This window comes from Calonectris borealis, unplaced genomic scaffold, assembly GCF_964195595.1.
Source record: "Calonectris borealis unplaced genomic scaffold, bCalBor7.hap1.2 HAP1_SCAFFOLD_133, whole genome shotgun sequence".
Lineage (NCBI taxonomy): Eukaryota > Metazoa > Chordata > Aves > Procellariiformes > Procellariidae > Calonectris > Calonectris borealis.
The window spans coordinates 145909-158049 of NW_027441520.1; the positions used below are offsets into that span (position 1 = coordinate 145909).

At 62.5% G+C, this 12141-nt stretch overlaps 1 protein-coding gene across 2 annotated transcripts; it reads left to right on the top strand.

Moving 5' to 3' along the window:
• The first annotated feature begins 5273 nt into the window (after positions 1 to 5273).
• LOC142077028 (guanylate-binding protein 1-like) lies at positions 5274 to 11079 on the top strand. Of its 2 annotated transcripts, none has more exons than XM_075139217.1 (10): positions 5274 to 5395; positions 6636 to 6847; positions 6930 to 7057; positions 7472 to 7581; positions 7897 to 8099; positions 8216 to 8458; positions 8758 to 9038; positions 9605 to 9817; positions 9942 to 10032; positions 10162 to 11079. In XM_075139217.1, exons 2-10 carry the CDS (start codon positions 6655 to 6657, stop codon positions 10290 to 10292), a joined length of 1593 nt encoding a protein of 530 aa, XP_074995318.1. In that variant the 5' UTR covers positions 5274 to 5395; positions 6636 to 6654; the 3' UTR covers positions 10293 to 11079. The 2 variants fall into 2 exon arrangements, with proteins under 2 accessions (XP_074995318.1, XP_074995317.1); XM_075139216.1 differs by having other exon boundaries at positions 5323 to 5395; positions 6239 to 6847.
• The last annotated feature ends 1062 nt before the right edge of the window (positions 11080 to 12141 follow it).

Consider the following 12141-nt stretch of genomic DNA (forward strand, 5'->3'; position numbering starts at 1 on the left):
TCCCGTTCCCTCCCCCATTCCCCAAGCTGTGTGGGGCTCAGCTGCCCACCGGGGTCAACCCACCACGCTCATGGACAAAGGGGTTTCCCTCCTCCCTACAGGGAGCTCAATCCTCAGCTGCTCCACGAGAAGAAGCAGGGACACTAAGCGTTCCAGTAACGAGAAGGTGTAGAGGTTTCTCAGTTCTTTACCTACAGAGGGGCGGTCCAAGGCCGTCATCCCGGTGGCACTGGCCCCTGAAACGCCTTTCCTGCAGTGTGGGCACTCCATCCCTGCGGGAGAGGTCTGCTTGTGCCAGAGCGGGGTCTGCAGAGCACAGCCCCTGCTCACCCAGCGAGGGCCTGGGGAACCTCCTGAGGACAAAGCCCAGGCTCTTTCCTCCCCATGCTGCTGTGCCGGTGCTCTTTTCCCTCCCGAGCCCCCACACCGCGAGAGCCTGCGTCCCTCCACTGCAAGACCCCAGCCTCGGGAGCCATCCCACCACGTCTCCGTGACCCCAACAAGACCGTAGCCCTGCAACTGCACGCAGACCTCTAACTCCTCCTGTTTATTCCCCATACCCCGGCATTAATGTGCAGACACTTCAGAGAGGCCCCCCAGCCTGTTGAGGGCCTGGAGAGGGTTTGGGGGTTTTCCCATCGTGGTGCCCTGTTGGCGCTTCCCTGCTTACACACAAGTGCTGCAGGTGACCTGCTTAGGGTCTGTTTTGTTGGCTTTGTGACCCCTTCCCGTCACATCACCCCAGACCCTTTGCTCACCGACCCTGTCTGTCGCTCCCTCACTGGGCTGCTGGATGCTCTCTCCCTCTCCTCCTTCGTTTAAAGCCCCCTTACAAGGTCAACCAGCCTACGGACAAAGATTCCTTTGCCCCTCTGGTGAGGTGGATCCCGTCTCTCCCAGGCAGACCCTGAGCTGCATACAGGGTCCCATGGTTGTAGAGCCCCAACCCCTCTTGCCAGCACCAGTTCCTCAGCCAACTGTTGACCTGCATCGGCACTGCTCTCCTCCTCGCACGCTTGCCCCTGGGGCTCGCAGGCGTTCCCTCCAAGGCGTGGAGACCTGGTACGTGGTGTGAGTTGAGTTGTCTTCAGGCTTTGCTTCTGAAATGAGAGGGCACCCAAATATGAGGTGAGCTGATCTACCGATATGCCCCCCATCACTCCGAACGTCCCCTTTTCCTCCTTCTTCCCCCAGCTTTACATGCTGAGCACGATGTCTCATGGTCTGGAACGTCCCCTTGGTCAGCTGGGGTCAGCTGTCCCGGCCGTGTCCCCTCCCAGCTCCTTGTGCAGCCCCAGCCTCCTCGCTGGTGGGGTGGGGTGAGGAGCAGAAGAGGTCTTGACCGTCTGTAAGCCCTGCTCAGCAGGAACGAAAACAGCCCTGTGTGACCAACGCTGTTTCCAGCACAAATCCAAGCCCTCGCCCCGTAGCAGCTTCTCTGGAGAAAATGACCTCTGTCCCTGCCAGACGCAGCACAACACATCACAGAGGCCTGGGAGACCTTGCTGCTGAAGGCACCGAGCAGCGTAGGGACACGCGGAGATGTTTGTTCTTTGAATGACCCGGCTAAGGGCCTCGCACGAGTTGGGAGAAGGAAAGGGAGGAACACGAACAAAAGCAGTGACACGAAACAACCCGCCCCAGCCTCGTTAACTGACAAGCAATTACAGGTGCCACTCGCAGGAAGACCAGCTTGGACTTTGCAACTGGTGGGGTCGTAAGTCTGGAGGGAGATCCTGAACACTGCTGGAAAGGGTGCCTGCTACTGGGGCTAATGGGGATCTCAGTGCCAGCTACTGGGGCTAATGGGGATCCCAGTACCAGCTACTGGAGCGAATGGGGATCCCAGTACCAGCCACTGGGGTGAATGGGGATCCCAGTGCCAGCTACTGGGATGAATGGGGTTCCCAGTGCCAGCCAGTGGAGCTAATGGGGATCCCAGTGCCAGCTATTGGGGCTAATGGGGATCCCAGTGCCAGCTACTGGGGTGAATGGGGATCCCAGTGCCAGGCACTGGGGTGAATGGGGATCCAGTGCCAACTAGTGGAGTTAATGGGGATCCCAGTGCCAGCTACTGGGGTGAATGGGGATCCCAGTACCAGCTAGTGGAGCTAATGGGGATCCCAGTACCAGCTACTGGGGTGAATGGGGATCCCAGTGCCAGCTACTGGGGTGAATGGGGATCCAGTGCCAGCTACTGGGGTGAATGGGGATCCCAGTGCCAGCTACTGGAGCCAGTGGAGTCCCAGTGCCAGCTACTGGGGTGAATGGGGATCCCAGTGCCAGCTACTGGGGCTAATGGGGATCCCAGTACTAGCCACTGGGGTGAATGGGGATCCAGTGCCAGCTACTGGGGTAATGGGGATCCCAGTACCAGCCACTGGGGTGAATGGGGATCCCAGTGCCAGCTACTGGGGCTAATGCGAATCCCAGTGTCAGCTACTGGGCTGAATGGGGATCCAGTGCCAGCTAGTGGAGCAAATGGGGATCCCAGTACCAGCTACTGGGGCTAATGGGGATCCCAGTGCCAGCTACTGGGGCTAATGGGGATCCCCGTGCCAGCTACTGGAGCGAATGGGGATCCCAGTGCCAGCCACTGGGGTGAATGGGGATCCAGTGCCAACTAGTGGAGTTAATGGGGATCCCAGTGCCAGCTCCTGGGGTGAATGGGGATCCAAGTGCTAGCTACTGGGGTGAATGGGGATCCCAGTACCAGCTAGCAGAGTTAATGGGGATCCCAGTACCATCTACTGGGGTGAATGGGGATCCAGTGCCAGCTACTGGGGTGAATGGGGATCCCAGTGCCAGCTACTGGAGCCAGTGGAGTCCCAGTGCCAGCTACTGGGGTGAATGGGGATCCCAGTGCCAGCTACTGGGGCTAATGGGGATCCCAGTACCAGCCACTGGGGTGAATGGGGATCCAGTGCCAGCTACTGGAGCAAATGGGGATCCCAGTACCAGCCACTGGGGTGAATGGGGATCCAGTGCCAGCTGCTGGGGCTAATGCGAATCCCAGTACCAGCTACTGGGGCTAATGGGGATCCCAGTGCCAGCTACTGGGGCTAATGCGAATCCCAGTGTCAGCTACTGGGCTGAATGGGGATCCCAGTGCCAGCTGCTGGAGCAAATGGGGATCCCAGTACCAGCTACTGGGGCTAATGGGGCTCCCAGTGCCAGCTACTGGGGTGAATGGGGATCCCAGTACCAGCCACTGGGGTGAACGGGGATCCCAGTGCCAGCCACTGGGGTGAATGGGGATCCCAGTGCCAGCTACTGGGGCTAATGGGGATCCCAGTACCAGCCACTGGGGTGAACGGGGATCCCAGTGCCAGCTACTGGAGCCAGTGGAGTCCCAGTGCCAGCTACTGGAGCGAATGGGGATCCCAGTACCAGCTACTGGAGCGAATGGGGATCCCAGTAGCAGCTACTGCAGCCAGTGGAGTCTCAGTGCCCGCTACTGGGGTGAATGGAGATCCCGGTACCAGCTACTGTTGCAAATTGGGGTCCAGTGCCAGCTACTGGGGTGAGTGGGGTCCCAGTGCCAGGTACTGGGGCAAGTGGGGTCCCAGTACCAGCCACTGGCGTGAGCGGGGGGTTCTCAGTGCAGCTACCGGGGCAGGTGGGGGTCTCGGCCCCCAGCAGTTGGGGTGGGCATGGTGCGTGACCCAAAAACCAGCTGCTGGGAAGGACTGGTGCGAGCGAGGGGCTCAGCGCCCGTGTCTGGAGCGGGACCACGGGTGACAGCCCACGTCCCGGTGCTGGCGCGCGGGGGCAAACGTCCGTGCCCGCCCCAATCCCGGTGTGCGCTGACCAGCAAACGCCGAGCTGGACCGGCCGGCCAGGAGGGCTCCTTGGGCGCGGGCTGGGCTACCCGGGGTGACAGGGCCACCCGAGGGGACCCGGGCGCGGGGGTGCCTGTGGGATGAGCGTGTCGGTGCTGGGTGCTGGCAGCGAGCCTGGAGATGGCGCAGGGGAGCCGTGGGGTGGGTCAGAGGGCTGGGGTCTGGGCGCGGGAGGGCACCCTTGTGTGGGGGCACTGGGGAGCGGGCACCTCGATGGGAGAGCGGGGGGAAACGGGGACGGGGTGCCCGTGCGTCGGGGGGTGGTTCCTGCCCCTGGGTGCGAGAAAGGGGCACGGGGACCTGCGGAGGAGGGGGAGGGGAGGGGAAGGGGGACGTGGTGTTTCTGCAAGGGGAGGGTGGGCGCACCGTGGGGGAGGGGATGTCTTTTCAAGGGGGCCGCGGCACCCCTTTTGAGAGGGGAAGAGGGATGGGGTAGGGCTCCGTGAGGGAAATGGGGTGCAGGGCACGTCCGTGGGGGGATGCTGGGGCAGCGCGGTGCCCGTGGGAGATGGGGGCTGGGCGTGCGTGGGGGGAGGCTGAGGAGCATGCCCGCGTGTCAGCGGTGCGCGTCCTCGGGAGGGGGCGGCACGAGGGCCGTGGGTGCGAGGGGACCACGGCGCGTGTCCGCAGGAGGGGTCTCGGGGAGGGGGTGTGCGTGCTGGGGCACCGGGGCTTCGGGGCGAGCAGGGCAATTCTTGGCAGGCCCTCAGGGGAGAGGCTCGTGGGGGTGGTGGCACGTCCACGAGGGGCATTTTGGGGGGACGCACGTGTGGGAGAGCAGCAGGGGCCCCGGCAGGGCTGCCGGGGTGTCGGGGACGTGTCCGTGGGTGGAGGAGAAGAGGAAGCACGTGAGTGGATGCTCCAAGGGGGGCAGGGCGACGTGGGGGTCATGTTGGGGGGGTGGGGGGGGAGGTGAGGGACCCACCTGGTGGATACGAGAGGGAAGGGGGAACCGCAGCACAGCACCCGTGGCTGGGACAGAGTTAACCGTCTTCATCCAGCCCGTGGTGCTGGAAAGGTGTTGGTAACACACAAATGCTTTGGCTGCTGCTGAGCGGTGCGTGCACAAGGTCGGGGCCTTCTTTCCACCTCTGCCCCCCGCAGCGAGCAGGCGGGGGGTGGGCAAACGGCCAGGACCCTCAGAGATCATCGAGGCCACCCCCCGTGTGGCGAGCAGGGACGTGCTGCACCAGGCCAGGCTGCTAAAGCCCCTCCGAGCTGACCCGAAGCGCTTCCAGCGCGGGGCCACCCGCAGCTCCTCGGGGCGCCTGGTCCCCGTGTCCCACCGCCCCTTCTTGTTCCTCCACTGGTTAAACCGTCCTTATGTCAGCTGCCCCCAGTCTCCGTGCTCAGCTGCGGGCCAGGGCCAGACCCCCGGCCAGCGATGGGGTTTCCTGCTCCCTCCTAGCCCCACTTTCACTTTTGCTCTCTGACACACCCTCGTTTCCCGGAATAGGAGGAGAGGGGCGGGCCAAGGGCACGGGATAAACGGCAGGGCAGGACCCCGGCTGCAGCAGAGCTGTTGCAGCCCAGGGCGGGTGACGAAGACGACGGTGAGTCCCTTCCCCTAATCCCCCCTGCGCACCCCACGCGAGCAGCCCGGGGCTTTGGGGCTGGGAATGACTCCTGACCCCAGGCAGCGACAGGGACCCCGCCGGGTGGGAGGAGGAAGAGGTCCAAAGGTCTGCTGGGGCTCTGGGATGGAGCAAGGGGAATGGGTGGCTGGAGCCTGCCTTCACCCCCGAGGCTCTGCGTGCAAGTTAGGACTCGCCTGCGCTTGCACCCTATGGCCTCACCATTCCTCTCCTGCCCACGGCGCTGGCAGCGCCGTGGCACGAGGGGCAGCCTCCTGTCCCCAGGGGCGACCCCTCGCTGTTCCTGGAAGCGGGCAGGGCTTGTGAGGTCCTGCCAGAGGGTTCCAAGCCCAGAAGCGGGCAGTGCCGTCGGAGCTCCTCGCTGCCGGAGCAAGTCCCCGGGTGTCTGGGAGGTTGCAGTGGGGCAGCTCCTGGGTGTGGGCACGGCAGGAGCCGTTGTGCTGCCTCCACGTCCGTGGGGTTTAGCGGACCCTGGCAGGGGCCGGGCGATGGCTGGGGCTGTGCAGGGGAAGGGTCCGGATTCGGTGAGAGCCCCCCTGCCGCTGGCAGTCTCCCCATCGGGGCAGAAGGCGAGGAGGGGCGGGGGCTGAGCACTGGAGTGTGGGGAGGGGGTCACCCACCACCGCACGGGAGGAGGCGAGGAGGGAGGGGAGCCTTGCGAGGGCAGCACAAGCGTGTCCCTGTGCGGGGCACAGGGGGGGTGAGAGGGCGTTTGATGGCGTCGGGCATAAGAAATTAATGAAGAAATTAATAAGAAGCTCCCGAAGCTTCGATTTCACCCCCCAACCTCTCTTTCCTTAGCGCTGCTGCGGCTCTCCGGTCATTCCTCTTGCCCCGCAGCCCTGCCGGAGGCCGTTGCCATGTCCCACACCCGTTCTCGCATGGTTCACCCCCAGCAAACTTCCAGCGGGTGTTGAGGACACACTGCAGAGGACTCCCACTTTCCCACTGGGCTGTCAGAATCTGAGCTGTTCCTGTTGCAAGGCCAAGGGGAAGGGGCTGTGCACCTCTTGGGAGCGTCACCGTTGTCTTCACAGCAGCGCTTGCGAGGGGCCAAAAGAGGAGGCGCGGTGGAAGGAGTTTGGTGCAAAGCGCGATTTGCTTGGAAAAAGGAAGCAGGATGCTAACGACTGTCCCTGCTGGGACTGGGGGGTGTCCCCACCTTGCTAACCAGCCCGTCTCTCCGTCTCCTTTGCAGGTTGCGTTTGCTGCCAGCCATGGCGTCCGAAATCCACGTGCCGGCGCCTGTCTGCCTCATCGAGAACACGCGGACGAAGGGGCTGGTGGTGCGGCAGGAGGCCCTGCAGGTGCTCTCGGAGGTCACCCAGCCGGTGGTGGTGGTGGCCATCACGGGGCCGTACCGCACGGGCAAGTCCTACCTCATGAACAGGCTGGCTGGCCAGAGGAAAGGTGAGGGAGGTCCCGGCCCTGCATGGCCAAGGTACCCGGGTTTGCCCACTCTGCAGTTACCGCCCTTGCGTCCTCCCCACAGGTTTCTCCCTGGGCTCCAGCGTGCAGCCCCACACCAAAGGTATCTGGATGTGGTGTGTGCCTCACCCCTGCCAGCCTGGACGCACCCTGGTGCTGCTGGACACCGAAGGGCTGGGCGACGTGGAGAAGGTGTGGAGGAAGCAGAAGCTCCATTTGGGCGTTCCCAGCACTTTGTGGAAGCTCTTGAGGGCCCAGCCATGGTGACCAGAGTGCAGGTGTTCCCACCGCCTATGGTGGGAAGAGGCCATGGGGAAGGAGGTCGGGGTAGACAAGTTGCCAAATTCCTCCGCTTTTCTAGAAAAGAGCAGCAGAGCGGGAATGAGGAGCTGAGGGAGCACTTTGGTAGAGGTCTGTGGGACCCTGAGAGTTAGGAGCTGAGGATCAGCCCAGCTTCAGAAAGACGTGGTGATGGCATGGGGCGGGTCTCTCCAAAGCCTGATCTTGCCATGGCCCGTGGGTTGGGGGCATTCAGGGCCTGGGGATCTGGGGCTTTGCTCATGCTTAGGGAGTCTTGTTGATAAGCGCCAAGGGTCGTTGTTGCAGGGCGACACCGAGAACGACACATGGATCTTCGTGCTATCCGTCCTGCTCTCCAGCACCCTGATCTACAACAGCAAAGGCACCATTGACCAGCAAGCCATGGAGCAGCTGCAGTATCCTTGGTGGGACAGAGGCCCCAGGGATGGCCTCCTCTCCCTGTGTGGGGGGCTAGGGGTTGACAAATCCCAGTTCCTCAAGCAGCTGCAGAACCTTCTGGTGGTGCCCGGTGACGTGCTCTGAGTCCTGAGGAGTGCCACGTCGTGGACCTCAGGGCTGAGGGTTTTTCTCCCTCCTCCTTCTGGCGGTTCCAGGCTGTTCCCTGTCCCCGCAGGGTCTCCTCTCTTCCCCATGAAGTGCTGAGCGGTTGCAGGATGGCGATGCCCCTGCGTTCAGAGCTGAGGTCCCTCTTTCCTTAGCCAGCTCCCTAGCTATGTGATGAAGCTGACTGAGCACGTCAGGTTGAAGGCAGCAGCCGAGAAGAGTGAAGATGAGCTGGAGGATTCAGAAAAACTTGTCCGCTTCTTCCCGACGTTCGTCTGGGCTGTGCGGGATTTCACACTGCAGCTGGAGGTGGATGGGAAGGAAATCACTGAGGATGAATACCTGGAGAACGCCCTGGAGTTAAAGGCCGGTAAGGGAACGGTGCCGTGCTGCCGGAGACGTTCAGCCCCGGACACAGCAGCCTTCCGGTGTAATTCAACAACAGCCCGAGCCCGGTGGACTTGCTCCGTCTCCTCTTCCCCACAGGCAGCAGCCCGGAGGCCCGAGGCTACAACGAGCTCCGGGAATGCATCCGCCGGTTCTTTCCCGCTCGCAAGTGCTTTGTTTTTGACCAGCCGGCCAGCAGGAGGGACCTGGTCCGCTTGGAGGAGCTTCCGGACGATGGGATCAACCCCGAGTTCCAGCAGCAGGTGGAGAAACTCTGCAGCCACGTCTGGGAAACGTCTCCAGCCAAGGCCATCCCTGGCGGGCGCATCGTAACGGGGAGCCGTGAGTCCTGCTGTCGAGAGGGCTGGGTGGCCAGCAGCTGGTGGGGCTGTGCCTGGGGAAGGACCACGTGCAGAGCCGGAGGGGCAGGTGGGGAAAGGGAGAGCTTTTCTGCCGGCTGCCGTCCCTGCCTCTGGATTTGGGGCTCCCGCACGTTGCAGGCGGGGTGGGAAAGAGTCAGGAAAAGAAGTTCCGGAAGAGTCCGGCAGGGAGGCAGCAGGGATACGGCAGGACCCAGGGCCGAAGGGGAGCCTGCGTTTGGCTCAGGCTGCAGCTCTCTCATGCCTGGTCCTCCTTGGCAGTGCTGGGGAAGCTGGCAGCGACCTACGTGGAGGCCATCCGGAGCGGGGCAGTGCCGTGTCTGCAGAGTGCGGCGCTGGCCCTGGCAGAGGCTGAGAACGCAGCGGCAGTGAAAGCGGCTGTGGCGTTGTACCGGGATCTGATGGAGCAGCGCGCGCAGCTGCCGACGGAGACCCTTCAGGAGCTACTGGGGCTGCACGCCCAGTGCGCGCGGGAGGCGCTGGAGCTGTTCGTGGCACGGGCATTTGAAGATGGCATCCGCCCTTTCCGGGCAGAGCTCCAAGTAGGTGGTCCCCAGCCCAGCCGGGGTTCCCCAGGGACACCACCACCCCCTCAGCTTTGGGGAAAGAGCACGGTCCTGGGGGGCAGGGGTCTCCCTGCCCCCTGCCAGAGGACGCTGCCGAGCCCTCTCCAGAGGGGCCTCGGTGCCCACGCCTGCTCTCACGCGCTGCAGACTGGCAGTTGTCCCCGAACCTGCCGCGGTTCCGAAGCTGTGCTGCAATGGGGACGGAGCTCAGCCCTGCCCCCTCTCCTGCTGCAGCCCAGACGCGTCTCTGCCCCGGCTGGAAGCCTGGAGCCTTCCACGCTTCCCCTGTCCTGCTGAGTGGTTCTTGCCCCTGTGTTTTGGGAAGCCCGTGGGCCCTCTCACGCTCTCTGCTCCCGTGCCCCTTGGCCCAGAGACGTCCGTGGGCACAGAACGCCCTCCCCATCGGTCACCTCCCGGCTGATTACCCCACAGACCGGAGAACCCAACCTCCATGTCGGCCTGGCTTGGTTTGTGCCCGGCATGAGAGCGCTGGATGCAGCTCCGCCTGGGCTGATGCCTTCCCCCCGCATCTTTCCGGACAGCGCCAGGTACAGGCACTCAAGGTGAAGTTCTGCAGGGACAACGAGCAGGCGTCCCGTGACAAGTGCGAGGCTGCTCTCAGGGACCTCTGCCAAGACATGGAGAGACGAATCGCTGATGGGGACTACAGCGTGTCAGGGGGCTACCAGCTCTTCCAAGGAGACCAACAGGCACTGGTGGAGAAATACTGGGAACTGCCTGGCAAGGGGGTGAAGGTAGGACCAAGAGCAGCTCCCCTTCAAGGGGAGAGGCTCCATGTCCCATCCCCTTCCCCCAAGAAACCATTTCCCCCCAGCTGCCGTTTCTCCTCTTGACTCCTCTTCTACCTGTGGTCCTCAGGCTGCTGCTGTCCTGCAGGAGTTCCTCCAAAGCAGAGAAACCCTGGCCAAGTGCATCCGCCAGATAGACCTCTACCTGACAGAGCTGCAAAGTAACTTCTGGGCTGGAGAAATGCCACTGCCTGTAGAGGGCCAAGCTTGAGGGAGGGGGACAAGAGCACTCTTGGGGGCTTGTGCGCTCAGCTCCTGCCCTTGCAACACCTCTGTTTCTCTGTCGCCAGGTGAGCAAGACCAGTACAAGAGAGCTGAGCGGGTGAGGGCGGCCCAGAGGATGATGGAGACCGCAGTATCAATACTGATTAACTTGGGAATCGCATTTGCTACTCGGAGACTACCAAGATTTCCTTTCTAACCCCTGTCGTGGTTCAACGCCAGCCAGCAACTAAACACCACGCAGCCGCTCGCTCACTCCCCCCACCTCCACTTAGCCATCCTCTGCGGAGTAGCTATTCCCACCCTGGGCCTTAGCAAGGCTCTCCTCACTTTGAACCTGTGAGGAAGTTCTCCCCACAGGGCTGTTGTGCTCTCTGCTCGCTCACGCCCTCTCAGTGCTGCTCCCTCTTTCCTTTCTTCAGACCAAAAGATCCCCAAGTGCCCCTTCCTGACCCGTCTCTGGAGGAGGAGGTGGCTGTAGGGGGTTCACGGGAGGTGTGTGTCCCATCGTACTGGTTTTGGCTGGGAGAGGGTCAATGTTCTTCCTAGCAGGCGGTGGGGTTCTGTGTTTTGGATTGGTGACCGAACCAGTGCTGCTGACACCCCCCTGTTTGAGCTGTGGCTGAACAGCGCCTGCACAGCATCAAGACCTTTTCTGTTTCTCATCCACCAGCGAGTGGGCGGGGGGTGGGCAAGAAGTTGGGAGGGGACCCAGCCGGGACAGCTGACCCCCGCTGACCAAAGCGATATCCCAGACCCTAGGACACTGCGCTCAAGCAATAAAAACTGGGGGATAGAAGGAGGCAGGGGGATGTTTGGAGTTAGGGTGTTTGTCTTCCCAAGCCACCGTTACGTGTGATGGAGCCCTGCTTTCCTGGAGGGGGCTGAGCATCTGTCTGCCGATGGGCAGTAGGGAATGAATTCCTTATTTCGCTTTGGTTGCGCACGCAGCTTTCGTTTTACCTATTAAACTCTCTTGGTCTCGACCCACCAGTTGTCTCATTTTCACCCTTCCCGTTCCCTCCCCCATTCCCCAAGCTGTGTGGGGCTCAGCTGCCCACCGGGGTCAACCCACCACGCTCATGGACAAAGGGGTTTCCCTCCTCCCTACAGGGAGCTCAATCCTCAGCTGCTCCACGAGAAGAAGCAGGGACACTAAGCGTTCCAGTAACGAGAAGGTGTAGAGGTTTCTCAGTTCTTTACCTACAGAGGGGCGGTCCAAGGCCGTCATCCCGGTGGCACTGGCCCCTGAAACGCCTTTCCTGCAGTGTGGGCACTCCATCCCTGCGGGAGAGGTCTGCTTGTGCCAGAGCGGGGTCTGCAGAGCACAGCCCCTGCTCACCCAGCGAGGGCCTGGGGAACCTCCTGAGGACAAAGCCCAGGCTCTTTCCTCCCCATGCTGCTGTGCCGGTGCTCTTTTCCCTCCCGAGCCCCCACACCGCGAGAGCCTGCGTCCCTCCACTGCAAGACCCCAGCCTCGGGAGCCATCCCACCACGTCTCCGTGACCCCAACAAGACCGTAGCCCTGCAACTGCACGCAGACCTCTAACTCCTCCTGTTTATTCCCCATACCCCGGCATTAATGTGCAGACACTTCAGAGAGGCCCCCCAGCCTGTTGAGGGCCTGGAGAGGGTTTGGGGGTTTTCCCATCGTGGTGCCCTGTTGGCGCTTCCCTGCTTACACACAAGTGCTGCAGGTGACCTGCTTAGGGTCTGTTTTGTTGGCTTTGTGACCCCTTCCCGTCACATCACCCCAGACCCTTTGCTCACCGACCCTGTCTGTCGCTCCCTCACTGGGCTGCTGGATGCTCTCTCCCTCTCCTCCTTAGTTTAAAGCCCCCTTACAAGGTCAACCAGCCTACGGACAAAGATTCCTTTGCCCCTCTGGTGAGGTGGATCCCGTCTCTCCCAGGCAGACCCTGAGCTGCATACAGGGTCCCGTGGTTGTGGAGCCCAAACCCCTCTTGCCAACACCAGTTCCTCAGCCAACTGTTGACCTGCATCGGCACTGCTCTCCTCCTCGCACGCTTGCCCCTGGGGCTCGCAGG